Below are 20230 nucleotides of genomic sequence, written 5' to 3'. Positions count from 1 at the left end.
CTCATTCTGAACAGTTGTCGAGCTCTGGAACCTCAAGAACCCAATCACTCGCAAATTAACTCAATGCCACAAATAATTAATTTAATGTTTTATTTACTAGACTAAATAAGTTGGAACATTAGGTAGTTAAAGACACAATATAAAAGCAGGGTATAACAGGATACAACACAGTTACTGAAGTGAGAATCTCCACAGGTCAATATGAATGAACTTCCGTACTCAACTCATGCAAAACAACAGAACATTCAAGTCATTCTCAAAAATACTGTGAAAGTAACGTTACAAAATGTGGGAAAGGTCAAGGGGTCTGAATACTTTCCGAATGCACTGTAACAGGCAAGGTACCACTGCTACACCACTACTATTTGTGTGCCACTGACGATGGATAGAATACTACAAACAACTCTAAAGTCATCTTCATTGATGAGGAGATGGATAGTAATGAGATGAGTGCGGTTGATGAGGCTACTAAGGATATTAAGGACAGCAGCGAACAGCCCAAGTGGGACAACAAGGTCTGCTGACTTGTATAGGTTTTGCTGTGGGTCTGGGTAATGTCTGGAGATTCCCTTACTTGTGTCAGATCTATGGAGGAGGTAACAGTCCTTCATCTACAGTATGATGTCTAGAAGAACACTACAGTGTATTTATGTTTCTATTAGTGGTGAGCAGAACAGTGTTGTAGCTGAGACCAAAGCTATTCAAGTCCAAATCAAGACCAGAGCAAGACGAGTCAAATTCAAGACCATAAAATATTTGGGATTTAAAAAACAAAACAGAGACCATCAAAACTGTCTTAACTCAAGATGGCGCCGGGGAAGATGGCTGCCGTTTTACAGCCCTCTAACCAATTGTACTATTATTTGTGTTTTGTCGCGTTATTTGTCATTTATTCTGTACATAATGTTTCTGCCACCGTCTCTTATGACCAAAAAGAGCTTCTGGATATCAGGACAGCAATTACTCACCTTGTATTGGACGAAGATTTTTTCTTCAACGAGTCGGACGCGAAGGATATTCTACAGACACCCGACAAGGCCCAAATCCCAGCCATTCGCATGAGAAGGAGACAGAGATATCGTGGACGTAGGTCGGGGTGCCTTGTAAGGATCTGACGGCGAGCGAGTAAACTGCCTCTCCATCAATCCTATTAGCCAATGTTCAATCATTTGAAAATAAATTGGACGACCTAAGATTAAGGTTATCCTACCATCGGGACATTAAAAACTGTAATATCTTATGTTTCACCGAGTCGTGGCTGAACGACGACATGGATAACATACAGCTGGCGGGATATACGCTACATTGGCAGAATAGAACGACTGACTCCGGTAAGACAAGGGGTGGCGGTCTGTGTATATTTGTAAACAACAGCTGGTGCATAAAATCTAATACTAAGGAAGTCTCAAGGTTTTTCTCGCCTGATGTAGAGTATCTTATGATAAGCTGTAGACCACACTATTTACCAAGAGAGTTTTCATCTATATTTTTCGTAGCTGTCTATTTACCACCACAAACCGATGCTGGCACTAAGATTGCACTCAATGAGCTGTATAAGGCCATAAGTAAACAGGAAAACGCTTAACCAGAGGCAGCGCTCCTAGTGGCCGGGGACTTTAACGAAGGGAAACTTAAATCCGTTCGACCTAATTTCTACCAGCACGTTAAATGTGCAACCAGAGGAAAAAAAACTCTAGACCACCTTTACTCCACACTCAGAGACACGTACAAAGCTCTCCCTCGCCCTCCATTTGGCAAATCTGACCATAACTCTATCCTCCTGATTCCTACTTATAAGCAAAAACTAAAGCAGGAAGCACCAGTGACTCGGTTAATAAGGAAGTGGTCAGATGATGCAGATGCTAAGCTACAGGACTGTTTTGTTAGCACAGACTGGAATATGTTCCGGGATTCTTCCGATAGCACCAACAAACTATCATGGTCCAAACACACCAAGACAGTCGTGAAGATGGCACGACAAAACCTATTCCCCCTCAGGAGACTGAAAAGATTTGGCATGGGTCCTCAGATCCTCAAAAAGTTATAGAGTTGCACCATCGAGAGCATCCTGACTGGTTGCATCACCGCCTGGTATGGCAACTGCTCGGCCTCCAACCGCAAGGTACTACAGAGGGTAGTGCGTACGGCCCAGTACATCACTGGGGCCAAGCTTCCTGCCATCCAGGACCTCTATACCAGGCGGTGTCAGAGGAAGGCCCTAAAAATTGTCAAAGACTCCAGCCACCCTAGTCATAGACTGTTCTCTCTGCTACCGCATGGCAAGCAGTAGCGGAGCACCAAGTCTACGTCCAAAAGGCTTCTTAACAGCTTCAACCCCCAAGCCATAAGACTCCTGAACAGCTAATCATGGCTATCCGGACTATTTGCATTGCCCCCCCCCCCCCCCTTTTACACTGCTGCTACTCTGTTTATTATCTATGCATAGTAACTTTAACTCTACCCACATGTACATATTACCTATGATATTGGAACTGAACCTGTATATAGCTTCTTACTTTCTTGTGTTCTTATTTCTTATTTTTATTTCTCGTGTTTTTGTTCTACCTTGTTATTTTTTAGTACTACATTGATGTTGATCACTGCATTGTTGGGTTTAGAGCTTGCAATAAAGGCATTTCACTGTACTTGTGCATGTGACATTAAAACTTGAAACTTGATCTACAGTAATATCCCTAAAATAAATCCAAAACCCTTCTCGCGTGTCTCAGTACTGTAATCTAGACTGTCAAGATAAGACCGATCATATACAGTGACTCATCTGGTAAATATAACAATTAAACAAGCAGTGTTCCCTGATGACTGGAAATCTGCTGTCATAACACCAATGTTCAAGGCTAGAGATCCAACTGGGCACACCTGCTGCATTTGGAGCTGGCCATTGGACAGAGGCTCCGTATGGGAAGCATTGGAGTTTGGAACTCAATCACACCCTATCTAGGAGGAGTAGGTGGGCTGGTTTGGCATCAAGGAAATCCAGATCTGAAATAGTTACATGTGTAATAATTCCATGTGTACTGTTACTGTCTAACAGTTTGGAAATGTGATGTTTTGTTGGAAATATCTGAGAAATTGTCTTTTATAGGTTTCATGGATGCAAAATTCATTAATAAGCAATCTTCCAACCGAGATTTCTGGAAAACCTTGGAATTTTCTAAATGTACTCGAATTTTGCAACCCTAGTTACAATCATCTACTTTTCATGCTGAGAATTTAACTTCCCTTCTTTCCCATTGAATTGTTGCCACTCACCTTGTGGGCTTCAGTGGAGACAGAGGTTCTGCTGGCCTGGGGGTCTGAATCATGGACTATCTCTGTGCACAGGTGTGGCCTCCATGATAGTGTGCTTCCTGGTGGGGCTGTTCTACAACACCATACTGGCCTGGGTCCTCTGGCACTTCTTCCAGTCGTTCCAAAATCCACTACCCTGGAGGGACTGTCCTGTTAACCAAAACCTCACAGGTATTTAATACTCTGTTCAAGTCAATATTTTTCAGCCATTCAATAGTTATCAAGTAATTTTAGTTTGAGGGTTCTTTAGAAAGTGGATGGATGACCATTCAAATCAATATTTTTCAGCCATTCAATAGTTATCGTAGTTTGAGGGTTCTTTAGAAAGTGGACTTAAGACTCTTTATTGTAGACAAACACTGGATGGAGACCGATTACTATTTTGCAGATTTAATAATGAACTAACCACATTCACAGCCATACATTAACTCAACTACTTCCTGTTCCCTTTCAACAATTAACCAACATCTGACCAATCAGAATAGAGCACGTAGTTGCTAGGTAGATAATCAATTACCATTCCAATTATATATTTTAGAACTACACAACATTGACTTAGAAAACAATAATATTTATCATAAAATATTTATACTGTATCTAATGTATTGATTCAGAATCTCTTACAGCTAGCCAAAAACCATATGTATGCAAAATGACTTTCTAAAACATCTTTATAGCCATTTCTGTAACTTTGATTATGCAGGTTATGTGAGCGAATGTGAGAAGAGCACAGCAGTGAACTACTTTTGGTATTGGAAAACACTGAACATAACACCCAATATTGAGACCAGCGGGTCCTTGCAATTGTGGCTGGTGATGTGCCTGGCCACAGATTGGTGGCTGGTGATGTGCCTGGCCACAGATTGGTGGCTGGTGATGTGCCTGGCCACAGATTGGTGGCTGGTGATGTGCCTGGCCACAGATTGGTGGCTGGTGATGTGCCTGGCCACAGATTGGTGGCTGGTGATGTGCCTGGCCACAGATTGGTGTATCGTCTATGTCTGCTTTATTTGTGGCATTGAGACCACTGGAAAGGTTTGTTATCATCTCTGACATTTCCTAGAAACTAGTGCTGGGCGCCAATATCAATAATTCAATATTATATCAAGATTGTTTGATATCGATATGGTTTATTCTTTCTGTTAACCTACACTATTATGTAAACAAAAGAAATAGCATACATGACAGTTCCTGCATGCACAAAACCTTCTCACAGATCTTCTCACAGGATGTAAATGAACATGCTTCATTGGCTGCTGATGGCCCATTAACTTCTGATGGGCTTCCATGTGTATTCAAACTGGTTGTCTAGGTTTAGGTTCCTAGAGCATTCACAGCTGGCCCAATGGGCTGTCAGCAAGCAGCTGGCCCAATGGGCAGTCAGCAAGCAGTTGTCTGGACTTCACAAAGCCTTGGAAGTGAACAGAAAAATCTACATTCACACAGTTGCAATGTTTTTTTTACTGCTAGAAACCATCTTTTTTGTACAGATGTCTCCCCCTCAATAATAACTAAAAGGAAAGTTATAGAACAACATTTCCGGAACATAATGAATGTTACCGCTGTATATGTTGACATAAATCAACCAGTTATACTCTTCATCACCGATAATGTGAATGTATACTTTTCTAAATGCTACTAAGAAAGGTTGGGACTTTGTATCTGTTTGCTGTGTTTTTTTGTAAAGGCAGTGTATGTGACAGCCACATTCCCATACCTTGTGCTAACCATCTTTCTGCCAGGAGCAATTGATGGCCTGGTATATCTGTTCACTTCAAATGTGAGAGAAACTTTACACAGCATCCTTATGAACACATTGTGTAGTTCTGATGGCTGATATTGGGAGGAAACATGTTTTATTTATTAGGCCTACCACCTCCAGGGAGGTAGAGAGGAACGGTCCTCCTCAACATTCGGAGAAAACTATTCAAAATAAAACATCCTCATTGTAAAGCCACTGTCCTGCAGTATATCAGTTATTTCCGGTAACTATTTTGAATCTCATCTCTTGGCAGTGGGAAACACTGAAGAATCCTAAGGTGTGGTTGGATGCTGCAACTCAAATCTTCTTCTCCCTGTCACTGGCCTTTGGAGGCCTCATTGCGTTCTCCAGTTACTATCCTCAGAAGTAAGAGCACCTACATTCATCACACATGACAGTGGCTGTCCTACAATATGTAAACAACAACGGAAAACAATTGAAAATATCGCTCAATTGTTTGTGACTAAAACATTTGTAATGTTTTCTTCATTCAGGAATAATTGTGAACGTGAAGCTGTTGTAGTGGGATGTGTCCTGATACCCTGATGAAGACAGCTTGTCTGTCGAATCGTTGTTTATCAGGTTATTCAATTATTGCATCTGAGCTCCTAGAGTGTGAGGCTCTCCTTTTCTTTATCAAGTGTTCTACTCCATTAGCCAGCACCTCTCCTAAACAGGTGTTCTACTCCGTTAGCCAGCACCTCTCCTAAACAGGTGTTCTACTCTGTTAGCCAGCACCTCTCCTAAACAGGTGTTCTACTCCGTTAGCCAGCACCTCTCCTAAACAGGTGTTCTACTCCGTTAGCCAGCACCTCTCCTAAATAGGTGTACTACTCCGTTAGCCAGCACCTCTCCTAAACAGGTGTTCTACTCCGTTAGCCAGCACCTCTCCTAAACAGGTGTTCTATTCCATTAGCCAGCACCTCTCCTAAACAGGTGTTCTACTCTGTTAGCCAGCACCTCTCCTAAACAGGTGTTCTACTCCGTTAGCCAGCACCTCTCCTAAACAGGTGTTCTACTCCATTAGCCAGCACCTCTCCTAAACAGGTGTTCTACTCCATTAGCCAGCACCTCTCCTAAACAGGTGTTCTACTCTGTTAGCCAGCACCTCTCCTAAACAGGTGTTCTACTCCATTAGCCAGCACCTCGCCTAAACAGGTGTTCTACTCTGTTAGCCAGCACCTCTCCTAAACAGGTGTTCTACTCCGTTAGCCAGCACCTCTCCTAAACAGGTGGTGGATGGATGATGGTGGATGGATGACTCTTTATATAGACAAACACTGGATGGAGATTATTTAGCAGATTTAATGATGAACTGACTACATTTACAGTCATATATCAATTCAACTAATTTCTGTTCTCCTCCAACAATGAAATTACATCTGTCCAATCAGAATAGCGCAAAGTAGTTGCTAGGTAGATATTAGCATTCCACACACGCTTTCACAGACTTGAAACAATTTCTACACAATGTTCTCAGCCTAGCAAAGGCTGATGAAGAGAATTTAGAGTTGTGAATGCTACACTCTTTCTGTGAAAATAGATGATTCTTCTCGTCTAAAAACATGCATTTTTCTGGCTACTCTAACTGGGCTGTAGACATACCATTCAAGCTCCTACAGACTCCAAAACATTCTACCCAATGATCCCAGCTATTCTAATATCTGGTGGCCTAGCTGGTAGTGGTCTGGCTGGTCATGGCCTGGCTGGTCTAGCGGTAATGCCGGTGTTGCCATAGGTTCAAATCTGGTCTAAACTGCCTTTTGACACAAACTCTCTCTAGCTTTCCCCACTGTCATCCTGTCTCTCTCTCTATCTGTTTAATAAAGTCAGAAAATACTTTAAATATACATTTTTTTAAAACTGTCATGGATAATAATGTATTTGTCTGTTTGTTTTCTTAGGGTTGATGTGCCTCACCTCCTTCACTGTCGCGCTGATCTTTACCATGGGCTCAGGAAACTACTGGCTGGAGATCTTCAACAGCTATGCAGGATCCCTGCCTCTACTCATCATAGCCTCTTTGAGATAATCGCTGTGGTTTACATCTATGGGATAAACAACTTAGTACTACTTCATTTGTTCTTTTTTCCATCTATAAATTATCTCACTTGTGAACAAGCTCAATCTCAAGTGCAAAGATAACAAAATAGTACTCAACCTTTGTTTTTCTTTCTGAAACTCATCTGAGAATGTTTCTATGTTCTCAGGCTCAGTGATGACATAGAGCGGATGACGGGGCGAAGGCCTAACATTTTCTGGCAGGCCAAGTGGAGAGTGATCAGCCCTCTGATGCTGCTGGTGGTCTTCCTGGCTTATGTGATAGTCTAGGCTGAAACTCAACCCACTTAGACTGCATGGAACCCTGACTATGTAAGAGACAGATTTTGTTGCATGTTGATTCATGTTGCAATGTTGCATCACTTCAGGCTGAAGTAGGACAAGATACAGATATGAATAAATTATTATATTACTTATTGTTTAATCCAGTCATTTTACATCCAGTAAATTGATGCAAACAATATATAGTTTTAGATTAACTGGGTAAAACACATCCTCTCCTTTCCATAGGTCCACTTCCCCATGGCTGAGGTGCAGCCCTATCCCCGCTGGGTGTTTGCTATCTGTGTGGCGCTGTCTGCTCTACCCTGTTTCTCCATCCCTCTAGTGGCCCTCTACAGATCCACCCTCTTCCTGAAGAAACGGATCATGGACAGAGGCAATCACAACCCCCTTTGAGAATGACACTTAAGTTCAGAGACATGTAGAACAGTGAAGAAGAATACTTTATTCTGCTGTACCCAACCCCTCTGATACACACACACACACACACACACACACACACACACACACACACACACACACACACACACACACACACACACACACACAAACATTCCCGACAGAGTACTTGGTGGTCAATTCAGTGTCATAATTTTTACCTGCACTGTACATTAAAACAACACTCACTATCATAATCTTTCATTATTGAATTACCTTCTCTTTTTCAAAACATAATTACTTTTTGCTACATAGGTCAGATGGGCAATAATATTGATACAATTTATAGGTTAATATTAAGTAAATAAACCTTATTCAATTGATATGATTCAACAGTGTTTGAGCACTATTTTTTACTCCCACAGCTTCCTGCTATTTGTATGGCATATGTGGCTTGTTATTGGTGAGACTGATGCAAGAGGACCAGTAGCCAGCCAAATTCATCACTGCACAGTGATATCCATATGGAAAAACAGAAGCAGACTGAACGGAACTAAATACGGAAAGCTCCTTACATCCTCTGTTTGATGTGCCAGTATTTGTTCTAATGAAAATATAAATATCTTTCCATGGCTAATGATGCAGAACTCACTTAGAAGGATTGATTGGCTTTCCTGAACGGTCTGTGATATCCACATTAGCTTTCCTGTCAGATCAAAATATTCGTTTGGATTAATCAATTACTGGCCACTCACGCAGACGTAAAAGGAATTGTTCAAGAATGCACTGTATGCTCCCTGTGTTCACTGCTTTGTGGCTCACATGGCAAGAGTAGGGCTTCCAATCAGCTCATACATGATTAGCATAGCATGATTAGCATAGCATGATTAGCATAGCATGACCATCAAGACTAAATACACCCAACAATGAATGATGCAATTATTTGTTTGTGTTGTGTTTAATTTGTAATGTGTCTAAACAATGTAATGTATACTGAACAAAAATATAAACACAACATGCAACAATTTCAACGACTTTACGGAGTTACAGTTCATATAAGGAAATCAGTCAATTTAAATAAATAAATTAGGCCCTAATCTATGGATTTCACATGAATGGGCAGGGGTGCAGCCATAGGCCCACCCACTTTTTCGCTACAAAAGGGCTTTATTAAAGGCAGAAATACTCCTCAGTTTCATCAGCTGTCTGTCTGGGTGAGCCCATCAGCTGTCTGTCTGGGTGAGCCCATCAGCTGTCTGTCTGGGTGAGCCCATCAGCTGTCTGGGTGAGTGGTCTTAGATGATCCCGCAGGTGGAGGTCCCGGGCTGGCGTGGTTACAAGTGGTCTGCGGTTGTGAGGCCGGTTGGACGTACTGCCAAATTCTCTAAAATGACGTTGGAGGTGGCTTGTGGTAGAGAAATGAACATTCAATTATCTGGCAACAGCTCTGGTGGGCATTCCTGCAGTCAGCATGCCAATTGCACGCTCCCTCAAAACTTGAGACATCTGTGGCATTGTGTTGTACATTTTAGAGTGGCCTTTTATTGTCCCCCAGCACAAGGTGCACCTGTGTAATGATCATGCTGTTTAATCCGCTTCTTGATATGCCAAACCTGTCAGTTTGATGGATTATCTTGGCAAAGGAGAAATGCTCACTAACAGGGATGTGAACAAATTTGTGCACAAAATTTGAAAGAAAAAAGATTTTTGTGCGTATAGAAAATTTCTGGGATCTTTTATTTCAGCTCATGAAACATGAGATCAAGACTTTTACATGTTGCGTTTATATTTCTGTTCAGTATAACTTACATACTGTGAATAACTTTTGCGTCATTTGTTATGGTTTCAAGTTATTACCGGTCCAGTTTTGTAAGAACTCAAGTGGTCTCTTTATGCGTGTACAGTGTGTGTGTGTGCACGCATGCACGTGTGTGTCTGTGTGTGGGTTTTCGTCTGTATGCGCATGCGTGTGTATGTGTCATACGAGTGACACGGTTACCCTTTCTGTGGTGTGGTCAGTGATATTGTCCCCTCATCGTCACGTGCTTTGGAATACTCTGGCTGCTTTTGTTTTCCCTTTGCTCATTCTGCCTTTCTGGCACTTTCATACAATGCTGCACTTTTACACACTGATTCTATCAAGCCTTTCAGACTACTGTAGCTTGAATTCCAGCTCTCAGGAAAGAGGAGCATCCCCCATGTAGGACACATGGCAAAAAACAACTCGTCAAGGAGCACCAGCAAGGATTCACCCTAACATCAGAGCCAAGGTGATGTTGGGATCGTTTGAGAAATGTCTTGAGAAATGTTAATATATTTTTTTTCCCCCATGGAGGATTGGAATTGTTGTCTTGGTTTGCTCTGCAGTTTAGTGCACATTGAAGCAGCATATCGAAGCACAGTGCTAGAAATGCTCAAATGTCTTTGAATTTAGGGATTTAAGTTGTGTTTAAAATGTGTGTTCTTGGCTTGATGTGTTGTGAAATGTCTTCCTGAGGTGCAGTATGTTATTGCCAGACTTGAGGTAAACAGAATGTGTACCCTGCTGCAGATTATTTGACCTAATGACCTATGGGAGCCATCTTATATGTAGGCCTCAGAATCTGAACTGCAAATCATGTTTAATAACGCTGAAATACTATTTGAATTCATTTCAGATGGGCAAAGGCACAAACAACTTAAAAACAACATTTGCGGCGTGATGTACTTTCTCTTTGACAATGTTTTGTCTGAGATACGTTTATATGAGATGGTTTCTGAGATACGAAAGGACGTCATTAAGAGGAGTTACTTGGGATCTAGAATAACGTGCAAGATGTGAAGACTGGTGGCACTGGTGAATCAGAATCCATCCTGTGTCTGTCACTGAACATAATCTGATCTTGTCAAATGTAACCAGACTTTTCCCATGTTTTAGTAAAGTCATGTAGCTAGCCTTTGTGTTGGTCTTTTCTAGAATGGCCCCCTGGTATGTGAATGAGGAAATGGCCAGAGATAAGTGGACATGAGGACATGGTTGATAGATACTGACTTCAACTGATGAACATGTTTGACATGGTTGAGGCTTAATAAGGTGGCCTTCTACTTCATGTCAACAAATCAAACTTTTCTTAAACCTGTCATTTCAATTTGATGTGCTGTTTATAAGGAATTTAATTTATAAAGCAGGGGTGTCAACTCATTCCATGGAGGGCCTAGTGTCTGCTGGTTTTTGTTTTTTCCTTTCCATTAAGACCTAGACAACCAGGTGAGGGGAGTTCCTTACTAATTAATGACCTTAATTCCTCAATCAAGTACAAGGGAGGAGCGAAAACCTGCAGACACTCGGCCCTCCGTGGAATGAGTTTGACACGTGTTCTAAAGAATATGTTCAATGAGTGTGTGTTTTTCTATTATTAGTGTATGCCCTTAGGACTCTGCAATGCACCCATAGACCTTTACACAAAGACTATTGACTTGAGCAGGCCCATTCTTAATTCTACTAGTTCCATTGAGTTGACAGGCCCCTTCTGTATTCTTGTACAGTAGTTGTATGACCTCTGACACCTGACCTGGCTTGGTCCCTGTACAGGCGATGTCCCTGCGAGCAGATGCAGCCCAGTGTGGAGGGGTGGTGGTGGAGCTTGAGTCTGATGACATCAGGGAGGCTCGGGCCAGGAAGGCCAGGAGTACACCAGGTCAGCTCGTCTATTGCGGGAGGGGAGAGAGAGATGACCAGGACTTTACACTGACCTCATGACCTGACAATACAACTACACAGCTATTACTAAATGAGGATGTAACAACATGTTGTGATTGTCGGAACTACAGACTTACTATATAGGTATAAGATCAACTTAATGTAAAGTGTTAGGTATAAGAGCAACTTAATGTAAAGTGTTAGGTATAAGAGCAACTTAATGTAAAGTGTTAGGTATTAGAGAAACTTAACTTAAAGTGTTAAGTATAAGAGCTACTTAATGTAAAGTGTTAGGTGTAAGAGAAACTTAATGTAAAGTGTTAGGTATAAGAGCAACTTAACGTAAAGTGTTACGTATTAGAGAAACTTAACTTAAAGTGTTAAGTATAAGAGCTACTTAATGTAAAGTGTTAAGTATAAGAGCAACTTAATGTAGTGTTAGGTGTAACAGCTACTTAATGTAAAGTGTTAGGTGTAAGAGAAACTTAATGTAAAGTGTTAGGTATAAGAGAAACGTAATGTAAAGTGTTAGGTATAACAGCTACTTAATGTAAAGTGTTAGGTATAAGAGCAACTTAACGTAAAGTGTTAGGTATTAGAGAAACTTAACTTAAAGTGTTAAGTATAAGAGCTACTTAATGTAAAGTGTTAGGTATAAGAGCAACATAAAGCGTTAGGTGTAAGAGCAACTTAATGTAAAGTGTTAGGTGTAAGATCTACTTAATGTAAAGTGTTAGGTATAAGAGCAACTTAATGCTTTTGCTTTCTAATCAGGTCAAGTGGTCAGAAAACATCCTGGTCCTAAATATGTTCAGACATACTCTGATGACCAGTGCTTAATATTAGGTAGTTTTACAGCTTTATTTGCAGAATGTGTCCTGTAGATCCGTAATGATGTTACCTCTGGTTATTGTTCATGTTACTGTGTGTCTCTGTTGAATGTACTCACCAGGGTCAGCCCTCATCTACCTCAGGGGCCCTAAATTCCTGATCTACGTCAGTGGAGCACTGTCCATGTGGGTAAGAAGCCTTTTCATGTAACAACAATGGGTAAGGGAGCTACAAAGCCATACCGGCTGGACACTATACAGTTTATGTGTCATCAACCTGGTAGTATCTTACAAATCAATGAAAGATCAAAACAATTTACATTTCTCTTATGACATAAAGCCCTAGAAAGAGTAAAAAGCTAAAAGCCAAAAGCTAAAAACGTTTTTTCTCAGTCATGATGACTATTTTGTCTTTCTAATAGGGTGACCGTATGTGGCACTTTGCCATTTCGGTGTTCCTGATCGAGCTGTATGGTCGTAACCTGCTGCTGACCGCAATATTCGGCTTGGTGGTGGCGGGGTCAGTGCTGCTGCTGGGGGCATTGATTGGGGACTGGGTTGACCGCAACCCCAGGAACAAAGGTTAGACCAACAATAATTTATATCTACATCTATAGGGACTGACATCTAGTCCCAAATGGCACCCTAAAGGTACTGCAATATAATATGGAATAGGATGCCATTTGGGACACAGTCCTAATTTCCTGCCTCTCAGGGGCCCTCTGCAGTTCAAACAATAACAAAGTTGTCACCCCGCCACTGTTTTGGTAAATTGCTGAGGGATGGGGATGGATAAATGTAACCACTCTCAAATTCATAGTTGGAGCTATGGACGCAAGTACTGACCATCCATGAGATGCAAATGATAGTTTTAATCATGTTTTGAAGCTATACCGTGTTAGTTTACAATTACAAAGTAAAACAATAGTATATTTGGGGTTCTGATGGGGTACGACAGATGAACTAAGCTCATGAGTCATTTACAAGTTATATTCTTTTAGACTCAATGGCTATATACAGTGCATTCCGAAAGTCTTCAGACTCCTTGACTTTTTCAAAAAAAATTACGTTACAGCCACATACTAAAATGGATAAAACATTAATTTTTTTCTCATCAATCTACACACAATAATCCATAATGACAATGCGAAAACTGGTTTTTATAAATTTTGGCACATTTATTAAAAACAAAAAACAGAAAAACCTTATTTACATAAGTATTCAGACCCTTTGCTATCAGACTTGAAATTGATCTCAGGTGCATCCTGTTTCCATTGATCATCCTTGAGATGTTTCTACAACTTGATTGGAGTCCACCTGTGGTCAATTCAATTGATTGGACATGATTTGGAAAGGCACACACCTGTCTATATAAGGTCTCACAGTTGACAGTGCATGTCAGAGCAAAAAACAAGCCATGAGGTCGAAGGAATTGTACGTAGAGCTCCGAGACAGGATTGTGTTGAGGCACAGATCTGGGGAAGGGTACCAAAAAATGTCTGCAGCATTGAAGGTCCCCAAGAACACAATGGCCTCCATCATTCTTAAATGGAAGAAGTTAGGAAGACTCTTCCTAGAGCTGGCCACCCGGCCAAACTGAGCAATCGGAGGAGAAGGGCCTTGGTCAGGGAGAGGACCAAGAACCCGATGGTCACTCTGACAGAGCTCCAGAGTTCCTCTGTGGAGATGGGATAACCTTCCAGAAGGACAACCATCTCTGAAGCCCTCCACCAATCAGGCCTTTATGGTAGAGTGGTCAGACGGAAGCCACTCCTCAGTAAAAGGCACGACAGCCCGCTTAGAGTTTGCCAAAAGGCACCTAAAGGACTCAGACCATGAGAAACAAGATTCTCTGGACTGATGAAACCAAGATTGAACTCTTTGGCCTGAATGCCAAGCGTCACGTCTGGAGGAAACCTGGCAGCATCATGCTGTGGGGATGTTTTTCAGCAGCAGGGACTGGGAGACTAGTCAGCATCGAGGGAAAGATGAACGGAGCAAAGTACAGAGTGATCCTTGATGAAAACCTGCTCTAGAGCGTGCAGAACCTCAGACTGGGGTGAAGGTTCACCTTCCAACAGAATAACAACCCTAAGCACACAGCCAAGCAGGAGTGGCTTCGGGACAAGTCTCTGAATGTCCTTGAGTGGCCCAGCCAGAGCCCGGACTTGAACCAGATCGAACATCTCTGGAGAGACCTGAAAATAGCTGTACAACGACGCTCCCCCTCCAACCTGATAGCGCTTGAGAAGATCTGCAGAGAAGAATGGGAGAAACTCCCCAAATGCAGGTGTGCCAAGCTTGTAGCTTCATACCCAAGAAGACTTGAGGCTGTAATCGCTGCCAAAGGTGCTTAAACAATGTACTGATTAAAGGGTCTTGAATACTTATGTAAATGTGATATTTCCATTTTCTATTTGTAATAAATTTGCAAACATTTATAAAAAGCTGTTTTTCTTTGTCATTATGGGGTATTGTGTAGATTCATGAGGGAAAAACTATTTCATCCATTTTAGAATAAGGCTGTAACGTAACAAAATATGGAAAAGGTCAAGGGGTCTGAATACTTTCCGAATGCACTGTATCATTACTTTTAAAGTCCCAAAATGTATGTACTGTAGCAACTGCAGATTGCCCCTTTAAGACCAATGATGTATTTATGATTCTCTGAAATGCATTGTTACAGAATATTTTAGAATCTTAGTTTCTTCTCCCTCCTTGGTTTTAGTGGCGCATGCATCGTTGTTGGTTCAGAACATTTCAGTGACGGTGTGTAGCATTGTGCTCATGTTGGTCTTCTCATATAAACAGTGGATTGAGAGCATTTGGGATGGCTGGTTAACTGTGAGTATGTTTCTCCCTTTCTCTCCCATACCATCTAAACTCTCATGATGTGAACCTACAGTATGTTTTGGAATCAGACATGGATTCAAATAGTATTTGTATCCTTTCAAAGACTTTATCTGCACTTGATTGAGTATGCCTGGTGCAATGGAACCAATGGAATAGTCCTAAAAGTACAAATTCCACCCATCCTGTGCTCCAGGCATGCTCAATCAAACGCTCAATGTATTTGAAAGAAAATGAATACTATTTAAACCCCAGGTCTCTTGAGAATCAGGCTTGATATATGATTGTAAACTGCTGTGACGGTTGCTGTTTCTACTGCCACTGTTATGTGTCCATGTTGTTGCTGCTGCTGCTGTTCTGAGCCTCCTGCTGCTCTGTGCTGTCATGCGTAGTAACGTGTTGCATCACAAAACTTACACAAGGTGGTTTGTTATACGGTGGTGATCGTCCTGGCAGATGTGGCTAACCTAGCAAGCACGGCGCTGACCATCGCCATCCAGAGGGACTGGATTGTGGTTATCACTGGCTACAACCGGGGTCACCTCGCCGGTGAGACTGGCAGACCTGCCGCAAGCTATTACATCATGAGGGATTGTTGTTTCTGTTTCAGCTGCTGAACTGGCTGGTGGTTAAAGCACATCAAGTTTATCAGACACTCTATGTATGTAGTTTTTCTAGGATGTATCACATGCATTACAATAGAAGTAGAAGAGGTTGCTAATTTAGGCATTAGTGCAAACTGGTAGCACAAGTTCTAATATCACCGCAACCTTTGGTTTGATTCTGATCTGAAGGGATGAATGCTACCATGCGGCGCATCGATCAGGTGACCAACATCCTGGCACCACTGTCGGTGGGACAGGTCATGACCCTGGCCTCCAACGTGATTGGCTGCGGCTTCATCCTGGGCTGGAACCTGGTGTCCCTCATAGTGGAGTTTATCTTCCTGTCCCGGGTCTACCGCATTGTCCCGGCGCTGTCAGTCAAACCGCCCACGCCCGAGGACGGCCAGGCCTCCCTGGAGAGACCAGAAGAGAGGACCGAGGGACTGGTGGAGAAAAGGGGGTCACAAGGTCAGTTTCCTTGGGGTCCTGGTGTCCTGGTCACCGTGTGACTGCTTTAGTAGTTGAGTTGGTCAAGTAAAGTATAGTGGATCTTCCAACCTATTTCATCCAACTTTACAGTGAAGTATAGCTTTACTTTACAGTAAAAGTGGCTGAAATTGGTTGGAAGATACGTGAGGTCAAGAAACCTAACTGTAACTCCACAACATGCACAGCACATACATGCTTATTCATCTCTATGGAAAAGCAGTACTACTTGAAAACACCATTGCCCTAAGTTAGTTAATGGATGATGTTAGCAGCATGACTGATGTTTGCCCTCTCCCTCTCAGTAGAGCAGAGTGAGGTGGTGACATCAGCCCCGGGCCTCAGCGATGACGACATGAGCCTGAAGGAGATCACCAACCTGCCTCTGTGTTTCGGACGCTTCCGCTGGCTCCTGAGCACCTGTAAGGACGGCTGGAGGGCCTACTACCGCCAGGATGTCTTCCTGGCTGGGATGGGCCTGGCCTTCCTCTACACAACTGTCCTTGGCTTCGACTGCATCACCACCGGTTACGCCTACACCCAGGGCATCAGTGGCTCCCTGCTCAGTCTGCTGATGGGCGTCTCGGCTATAACAGGCCTCATGGGCACAGTCATGTTCACCAAGCTGAGGAAGGCCTACGGTTTAGTCAACACAGGCATCATCTCCAGCTGTCTCCATCTTTGCTGTCTGCTGCTGTGTGTGTGTTCTGTGTTTGCCCCTGGCAGCCCCATGGACCTCAGCCTGCTCATGCCCTTCCTGGACACCAACGCCAACTCGTCGTTGGCGGCGGCCGGGGGGATGGTGGCGGGCCAGAGGCAGAAACACACCTACCCGATGCGGGGTGGCATTAATCAGCCGCTGCTGCCCGACCGCTCGTCCATCCACTGGACCAACAACACGGTGCTGTTTGAGAACATGCCGTCGGGCACGGAGCCAGACTCCTACATCTCTATAATCCTGTTGTTCTTGGGTGTCATCACAGCACGTATCGGTGAGTAAGAGGGACGACCAGGCCCAGGCCCTTCACAATTGGATTGAGTTAGTGGTTTGCTGATCCACAGCTTAACAATAGCAACTGTATTATACATATTTCTAGCATAGGCTGTGGGTATTCAGTTCGTTGAAACTCAACAGTAAATTAGTTCAAATAGCGTTGGAAGATAATCATTTTCGTATTATACCAGAAAAATGCTTACCAGTTTTGATTGCAGTGTCTGACTGAATAGAAACTACTGCAATGGATCCATAGCATAGTGGTATATCTGTATAGACTATAGTGTAGTGGTCTGTCTGTATAGACTATAGTGTAGTGGTCTGTCTGTATAGTCTATAATGTAGTGGTCTGTCTGTATAGACTATAGTGTAGTGGTCTGTCTGTATTGACTATAGCAACCATTGACCGTCTGTTCTCTGTGTATCCTGTGTGTTCCAGGTCTGTGGTCCTTCGACCTGACCGTGACCCAGCTGCTTCAGGAGAACATCTGTGAGTCGGAACGCGGCGTGGTCAACGGCGTCCAGAGCTCCATGAACTACCTGATGGACCTTCTCCACTTCATCATGGTCATCTCTGCTCCGCAGCCGCAGCACTTTGGCATCCTGGTCATCATATCTGTACTGTTCATCACCACGGGACACACCATGTACTTCCTGTACGCACGCAAAGCCAAGAGAAAACCTGCCAGACGCCTGGACACGTAGGGAGGCCGTAACAAAGAATCCAACCACGTGCCCAGAGACTCCACTCTGCCAGCGCCTGCCTGTGAAATGAATGTCGCTTCTCTCTTGTTCCCTCTGCGCTCTCATTGCTAGGCAACAATACAATACTCTAACACCCCTGCCCCCCCCCCATCCAGCCATTCATTCCAGCACAACACAGCAAGTGTCTGTCGTGTCCCCCCCAACCTGGTTGCTATCTCCCTGCATGGCCAGGTGTAGTATGGCCAAGTGATAAGGTACAGAAACCAGAACTCAGGTGAACTAGAGTAGGATCCACCTTTTCCCTTCTGTACATAAGTTGATGTGGTCGCAACAGATGCAGTATTGGTTCCCCACCGTGGTAGGTTCTCCCACCTCAGTGTTGATCCCCCACCGTGGTAGGTTCTCCCACCTCAGGCAAAGGGCACAGAGGGCAGGCCTAGGCAGCAGCAGCAGCAGAGCACGCCTTTCCAGCAATTTTGGATTACTGCAAGAGCTTCATTATGGGTAGTCTGTTAACCCACTCAGCATTTTGGATGGGAGTTGGATGGATGGATGGATGTATTTTTCTAACCTTCACACAGTAAATAACTGGGCATGGTGAAGCAGATGACAGTAACAAAGAGAAGCAGAAACGAGACTCAACAACTTTAACAAGTGGCAAACATGTTACTGATCCGTCCACTTGGAAATAATCCAGGAAGTCCAAAAGGAAAACTAAAGGGAAGTTGGTGTCAGATTGTGAGATACTGAAGATTATAAAGGAGTCCCCCTTGATGGACAGAAGAGGCAGGATGTAGAGTAATCTTCTCCTGGTCTGTTTCTCTGTGGATGAATCAGGAAGACATGCCTAGCTTTCAAATCAATCACTAAGACGCATTTCAGTGCATATTGATTAACAAATGATATCATTCAACAATATCTATAATTTAAACCGGATCGTAGGAACGTATCATAAGAACATAAAGACAGTAAGAAAAAATATAACATGCATTGAAATCAGAGGAAATCACGTTCTCTTTACACACATTTTAATTTAATCAAAATGACCATAATTGCTTGTGTACTTAGATAACTGAAAATTGCTTCCAAATTGTAAATGCTTTTCCTTCACATAGAAACAGAGTGATATTAATGCAGTTTGACAAATTTATAGCAACCAGATTTTTACTTACTCTTTCATTTGTGACATGTTTTGAGATCAGTGTTTAATAGATTGATAGGTCAGTATGATCTTGGATTATGGCTGTGTTGTACCACACTAGAAACCCTACGCATCCTGTTTCCTTGTTGTTCTCATGAACTAAAACAGAACCTTACCTCAGTACAGTACAAGAAAACCGTGTTTGAAAAACTGACTTGGACATGTCTCTCAGCTACAGTGGGGAGAACAAGTATTTGATACACTGCCGATTTTGCAGGTTTTCCTACTTACAAAGCATGTAGAGGTCTGTAATTTTTATCATAGGTACACTTCAACTGTGAGAGACTGAATCTAAAACAAAAATCCAGAAAATCACATTGTATGATTTTTAAGTAATTAATTTGCATTTTATTGCATGACATAAGTATTTGATACATCAGAAAAGCAGAACTTAATATTTGGTACAGAAACCTTTGTTTTCAATTACAGAGATCATACATTTCCTGTAGGTCTTGACCAGGTTTGCGCACACTGTAGCAGGGATTTTGGCCCACTCCTCCATACAGACCTTCTCCAGATCCTTCAGGTTTCGGGGCTGTCGTTGGGCAATACGGACTTTCAGCTCCCTCCAAAGATTTTCTATTGGGTTCAGGTCTGGAGACTGGCTAGGCCACTCCAGGACCTTGAGATGCTTCTTACGGAGCCACTCCTTAGTTGCCCTGGCTGTGTGTTTCGGGTCGTTGTCATGCTAGAAGACCCAGCCACGACCCATCGTCAATGCTCTTACTGAGGGAAGGAGGTTGTTGGCCAAGATCTCGCGATACATGGCCCCATCCATCCTCCCCTCAATACGGTGCAGTCGTCCTGTCCCCTTTGCAGAAAAGCATCCCCAAAGAATTATGTTTCCACCTCCATGCTTCACGGTTGGGATGGTGTTCTTGGGGTTGTACTCATCCTTCTTCTTCCTCCAAACACGGCGAGTGGAGTTTAGACCAAAAAGCTCTATTTTTGTCTCATCAGACCACATGACCTTCTCCCATTCCTCCTCTGGATCATCCAGATGGTCATTGGCAAACTTCAGATGGGCCTGGACATGCGCTGGCTTGAGCAGGGGGGACCTTGCGTGCGCTGCAGGATTTTAATCCATG

The 20230-nt window shown here is 42.9% G+C and overlaps 1 protein-coding gene and 1 pseudogene across 2 annotated transcripts; both read left to right on the top strand.

The window, feature by feature from the left end:
* The first annotated feature begins 446 nt into the window (after positions 1-446).
* LOC311139294 (sodium-dependent neutral amino acid transporter B(0)AT1-like) lies at positions 447-7810 on the top strand (annotated as a pseudogene). Its single transcript has 11 exons — positions 447-616; positions 2860-2968; positions 3343-3480; positions 4013-4111; positions 4262-4344; positions 4997-5089; positions 5325-5437; positions 5566-5600; positions 6976-7152; positions 7282-7444; positions 7643-7810. The product of its transcript is annotated as a sodium-dependent neutral amino acid transporter B(0)AT1-like (transcript).
* A 3556-nt stretch (positions 7811-11366) lies between these two features.
* LOC311140152 (ferroportin-like) lies at positions 11367-17941 on the top strand (the record flags this gene model as incomplete). Its single annotated transcript, XM_084175092.1, has 8 exons — positions 11367-11469; positions 12424-12491; positions 12724-12883; positions 15030-15145; positions 15574-15700; positions 15946-16224; positions 16548-17234; positions 17676-17941. The coding sequence occupies 8 exons, from the start codon at positions 11367-11369 to the stop codon at positions 17939-17941; spliced, it is 1806 nt and encodes a 601-aa protein (XP_084031218.1).
* Positions 17942-20230: the final 2289 nt, after the last annotated feature.

This window comes from Coregonus lavaretus (assembly GCF_964263955.1).
Source record: "Coregonus lavaretus genome assembly, chromosome: 13".
Taxonomy (NCBI): domain Eukaryota; kingdom Metazoa; phylum Chordata; class Actinopteri; order Salmoniformes; family Salmonidae; genus Coregonus; species Coregonus lavaretus.
The sequence above is the reverse complement of the archived record's forward strand: the minus strand, read 5'-3'. Positions and strand labels throughout refer to the sequence as shown.